Source organism: Hordeum vulgare, chromosome 7H (genome assembly GCF_904849725.1).
Source record: "Hordeum vulgare subsp. vulgare chromosome 7H, MorexV3_pseudomolecules_assembly, whole genome shotgun sequence".
Lineage (NCBI taxonomy): Eukaryota > Viridiplantae > Streptophyta > Magnoliopsida > Poales > Poaceae > Hordeum > Hordeum vulgare.
Window position 1 is genome coordinate 418,281,226 of NC_058524.1, and position 5,912 is coordinate 418,287,137.

The 5,912-nt window shown below is 50.1% G+C and overlaps 1 protein-coding gene across 1 annotated transcript; it reads left to right on the forward strand.

The window, feature by feature from the left end:
- Nucleotides 1-1,836: 1,836 nt before the first annotated feature.
- On the forward strand, nucleotides 1,837-2,931 carry LOC123409002 (putative cyclin-dependent kinase F-2). Its single transcript, XM_045102008.1, has one exon. It carries the CDS (start codon nucleotides 1,837-1,839, stop codon nucleotides 2,929-2,931), a length of 1,095 nt encoding a protein of 364 aa, XP_044957943.1.
- The last annotated feature ends 2,981 nt before the right edge of the window (nucleotides 2,932-5,912 follow it).

A 5,912-nucleotide genomic window follows, 5' to 3' on the forward strand; every position in this document is an offset into this window, starting at 1 on the left:
CTCGACTCGCTTTACGCTAAGACAGGGGGGTAGTGGTGTCACGGGCTCGTCTCTGCATCCGTCGTCGCGGCGTCTCGACTCGTGGAACGGTAAGACAGGGGGCAGTGGTGTCATGGGCTCGTCTCAGCGTCCGTCGTCGCAGTAGCGACGACGTCCGCCTCGACTCGCGTTACGCTAAGACAGGGGGTCAGTGGTGTCACGTGATCGTCTCGGCGTCCGTCGTTGCTACCGCTCGACTCGCGTTACGCTAAGAACATGATTGCACACCCAGAACAGTATGAGAACAGCAAACCTGAAATATTTTTAACACTGGCCTTGTGAGCTGCTGCTGCCAAAGATAAGAACAGCAATGCACACTCAAACAGGTCCTAAGATATTTTGAACACTGACCTTGTGAACTGCTGCCAACATTATAAAGATCAGGAGCAAACCTAAAAACGCAATGGTTCAGAGATGCATTTCTTCTATTGGTACAGAGATGCATTTCTTCTATTGGTTCCAGAAATGCCACTGGTTCAGAGATTCCCTTTACAAAATGAATTGCTAGTCGTTTATGTCTATTCACTGAAACAATTTTGAATTTTGGCAGTGCTACATCTAGCTCCATCTAATATACTGCATCTAACTCTATCTAGCTGAGATTTGATATTCCAAGATAACTCATAGTGACAACATAATTCAGTAGTTTAAAAAAAATTGCAGTATGTAGACTCTATTTAGAAATTCAGAGATAACGAATAGATCAAGCTGAGATCAATGAACATACTAGTGAAAAAAGACAAGCTGAGATTAATATCAGAACATAGCAAATTAGCAATACAGTTCATTGAAAATAGATCAAGGAAAAACAAGCTGGGATTAATGCCAGAACATGCAAATTATTGATGCTTTCTTTGTTTTTCTCTCTAAAGAGCAGATGTGCTCCTGATCTTTATTCTACAGGAACAGAATTTGTCAATTGAGGCTTGCAAAATGGATTGTCCTGTTGCTGCTCCTGTTATGATCTGCAGAATTGGTGGCTTGCAGGTGTGATTTTCTCCCTCTGTGCGTGAAGGGAACTACCTAGCCATGATTTATCATAGCAGAGCTGCAAAAGAAAAGGGCATCCATTTGCTGTTCCCTGTCAAATCTGGGTGTTCGTGAGCTCACAGAGGGTGGCGGCCGTCAGCTATGGACTCATTGGAAGGAAGAGGGAAGGGGGGAAACTTGGTGATGCGGGTCGGGAGCCCGGGCATGAACAGGAGCAAGGTCGAGCGCGAGGGCTACGGCCGCCGGACCACGCCTCGCCGTAGTGGCCGCTGACCACGCGGTGCTTGTGCGGGCGCGGCGCCTCGCCGTGTTGGCCGCTGCGGCCTCTGGTCCTCGCGCTGCCTTTGCGTCGACGGCGCCTCGTCGTATTGGCCGCTACAGCGATGTCTGAGTTGGGACGATACAGGCGAAGCAGCGGTTGACGGCAACAGCAGAGCAGCGTCGGGCGCGTTGCTCCTGCCGAGGAAGATGGTGACGGCACCGTGGACCACCACCGCTGCAGGCGAGGGAGTGGAGGCGAAGCTGCATCGGCGGCCGCGTACGGAGAAGTTGGCGGAGCTGCTCGATGCCATCGCCTCTGCAGACTGCAACACCGGAACAGAAGACAGAAGGCTTAGGAGAGAGAGCGCGAATGAGGAGGCCAGCAGAGGATTCGTGAGAAGATCGGTTTCCACTCCGAGTTCAGATGTCGCCCGCAGCCCATGGCATATGTTATATATACGTCAACTCGTTATTGATCCACCTCTCTGCCTTGACTCGTTAGTTGCCTCCCTGGCGATCGAACCTGCGTGCACTGGCCCGGACGCCATGGCGGCTTCCGCTGGAAAGAAAGAGGCAGCCTGGCCTCTCACCATGGCGCGGTACGAGCGGCTGGAGAAGCTGGGTGAGGGCATCAACGGTGAAGTGTTCAAGGCGTGGGACACCGAGGACAACCTGATCGTCGCCGTCAAGCGGCTCAGCGGGAGCGGCGACGACGGCTTCATTATTTCCGGCCTGCCGGAGGTCATGCGGGAGGCCATGTGCCTGGGAGCGTGCCGCGGCATCCCCTCGATCGTGCAGCGCCGCGCAACCTGCGTTGCCGCATGCCAACGCGAGGCTAGCGATTCTTTCATCGTGATGGACTACGTCGGGCGCCTCAACCTACGTGGCTACATGCAGCGCCGGGTCCGTCGTCGTAGGCCCTTCTCCGAGGACGAGGTGCGCCGGATCATGAAGCAGCTCGTGGAGGGGGTGACGGCCGTGCACGCCGTGGGCGTCCTGCACCTCAACATCAAGCCGGAGAACGTGCTCCTCGACGACGGCACCGAGGACAGGAAGCAGAAGCCCAAGAAGGGGCCCGTCGAAGCCGATGTTAGCGGCGAGCTCAAGGAGGACCGCATAGTCTACAAGATCGGCGGTTTCGGGATGTCCATGAAAGGGCGGAGCAAAAGACAGCCGGAGGTGACTATCCTGACACCGTACAGCGCACCGGAGCTCCTCATGCACTCTTGCGAGTACGACGATCGCGTGGACACGTGGGGGCTTGGATGCATCATGGCCGACCTCCTCTCGGACACCGTCGTCTCCACGTTCGATGGTGAGTCGGACATAGGGATCATGGCTAAAGTGTTTGGCATCGTCGGCACAGAGGGGATCAAGGACTGGTCTGGATACTCAGGGGTAGCGTCAGGCCAAAAATCGAAGCTGCCTGGTGGCAGAGGCATCAGGCGCCTTCGTCACAAGTTTCCCAGTCGCAAGTTGTCAGCAGCCGGCTTCGAGGTGCTCAGCGGGCTGTTGGAGAGCAACCCGGAGAAGCGGCTTACTGCAGCAGAGGCGCTCCAGAAGCCTTGGTTCCATAACTGCCGACGCGGCTTTACCGGTTTCTTCAAGTCGTGCGTGGTTGGAGTCCTACCAGAGAAATAGGATTTACATGCTTTACATTTAGAAAAGATAGATACCCAATTTTATTCCCCTAAAAATAACCCAAGTTTATCATTACTTTTTTTTAAGGGGACAAATTTGTCATTGCTGAAGTGTTGTATTTAAGAGTTGGGCGGTTATGGTTTCGCCTTTGGCAAGCCATTTTAAAGATCCGCTAAACTGCATATCAGAAGTGAAGTCGTCTCGAACTCGATGGAAGTGATTTATCATTTTTTTCTTTTGATGGCTATTGTGGTGGCGCCTAAGGTTAGTTTAACAATGTTATGCACCATCTAATGTTATGACGGTTAGTTTAACAATGTTATGCACCATCTAACCACTAAAAATTCCCTAAAAAGTCCAGTAAAAAGAGTTGCGATCAATGAAGCCGATCAATCAAGACCTTAGTTTGTCTAGTTCTTAGTACTGTACCGCGTGTATTGTGTGTCCCTATGTAACCAGCGTTACGCCTTTTCGTCCGAATCAAGCACATTGAGTGGGACGTGCAACTGACCGACCTCCAGAGTGTCTCCTCGCTGCAACCTAATTTCGGATTTGATCGATAGAGAGATCCTATATAGTGGGGTACCTCAAGACACCCGGTAAGGAATGACGTGCACATCGATGTGGCATGCGTCGTCTTCTTTCCAGGAACTGCATGCATGCGCCGGCCACTAGTTGTTGCAACCATTAATCTCAAATGTTTCTCAAGCTATCATCGTTCTTATATAGTAATATTCGAGAAAATCGTTCTTATATAGTAGCTTCTGCAACCTTATCGTCGGCCAAAAAATGCAGCGCATACAAGCATGCGTGGTGAGGGTATGAGATGCGTCTGAATCACTACACATGCATGATGCATTAGTAAAAACTAGGTTGCCGAAATAAGGTGGTGCCTACGCCCTGTTCACCAAAGTAAGTAATCTCGATAGATCCATCTGCAGTGCAGCTGGCACTGGTAGTTGCGTCCCCCATCGAGCGTGTGTGTATTTATACCATTGCTTGACATCTAGCTTCAGTCCTTGAGAGCAGAGGCAGTGGTGCAGTCGCGCTAGCTAGCTCCTTGTGTCGGGAATGTTTCCTCCTGCTGCTGCTGGTGGTGCTGGAGGAGGCGTGTGGCAGCTGCAGCAAGGGATGGGCGTGCGCGCGGTGGTGGCGGCGCATGTCGTCCTCGGCCTGGCCACGGCCGCCTTCGCGCTCTACGCCGTCGCCCTCAACCCGGCAGATCTCCAGCCGCAGGTACGTACATAGTACGAATTACGTGCGATCGATCAAAATCGCCTTGTTTTCATTTCTTCTCTCGGCCGGGCGGGATAATCTCGAGCACTCATGGACTGGCCGGTCCCAGTACGTATAGACTGATGCCGCGCTGAGGACGGCGAACTGCGGCGCCACGCCGGAGCAGGAGCTAGGCATGCGCTTCGAGGCGCTAGTCATGCTCCTCACCGGGGCGGCGCAAGCGGCCACCGCGGGGGCAGCCTGGGTGCTCGTGACGGCGTTCGGCCGCGGGATGGCCCGGCTCCTCGCTCTCTTCGTGCACGCTCTCGGTGGCTTCAACGCCTACGCCCTCTACTACGCCGTCCGAGGGGTGGCCGCCGTCAGCGTGGGCTTCTGCATGAGCAACGAGCACCGCGTCACGCTCGTCCTCTACCACGCCGTCTTCCTCTGCGCAGTGTGAGCTTCATCAGCAAGCTGATGAGTGCTGCGTGCTATCTTTTCGACTGCACCTCTCGTTAGTCGTTACCTCGCTGTCGCATGCATGCATCCTCTTCAGTTCTCGATATCCTCATCATGGTTTAGTAGTAAAATAAACAATAATTAGTGTGTTGTCCGTGATAAAATCAACATATCTGTACGTACGTACGTAGTTAAGATCGCGCTGGACAAAAGGTAGAGTATGACTGTTCTATCTAGCATTACGTTCTTATACGGTTGGTGTGTCTTTGCAATCTTATGATCTACTTGTACTACTGATTTTCACCTGCAGTTCATTGCACCGGCTCTGTCTGCTCAACCGAACTAACCATTTCTATAAAGCTCATTACATACCACGGGATCTTTCCATTTCATCATGCATCAGCGTCAACGCTTTGTTCATTTGTTTAGTTGCACCATTCTTCAGAATTGTCTTGTCATCTTTCATTTTGTAGACCTGCCCATGATAAAAGGAAAGAGCACATAACACATACTCCCTCCGTTCCTAAATACAAGTCCTTTTAGAGATTCCACTAGTAGACTACATATGGATGTATATAGACATACTTTAGAATACAGATTAACTCATTTTGCTTTGTATGTAGACCACTACTGAAATCTCTTAAAAGACTTATATTTAGGAACGGAGGGAGTACAACCTTGAGGGGAGATCTCAGCTCATGCTTAGCAAAATTAACTTTGTTCATAGTAAATCAAAAAATACATCGGAAAGCAGCTAAGCCACCACATGGAACATATCACCAAAACGGGGGAAAAGGCATGAAACCAGGCACAAGAAGTTCCAAAACGTACCCTAGGACTCCCAAGTTGAAAAATAAGTGTTAAGCTGTTTCTATTTCATCACAAAAGGAACATAAGGAAGAACAATGCCAATTCCTTTTACTCGTGTTAAATCTAGTTAGAACACCATCTTAAAGTAGTCGCTAGAGAAAAGTTTAGATTTTCAAAGAAATGAAAATGAGGTATCCAAATCCCTTGGTCATGAGGCTCGGCAACATCCTCTTCCAAGCAGAAATTGCCATTCTTATAGGACCAAGACACAATGTCCATATTAGGAGTCATCTAGAGAGATCAACGGCACGAACATATTACCATGCACAATATATTGATTATCCTTGATAGACCTTTTCTAAACAGTGTAGGGGTTGTTATTAATTACAACAAAAGCAAGGTTACTTTTCATGCCAATGGCAAAAAGCATATGATACACTTTTCAAAAAAACAAAATCAAATGAATAGTATCAACTTCATTGAAAAAATCATGACAG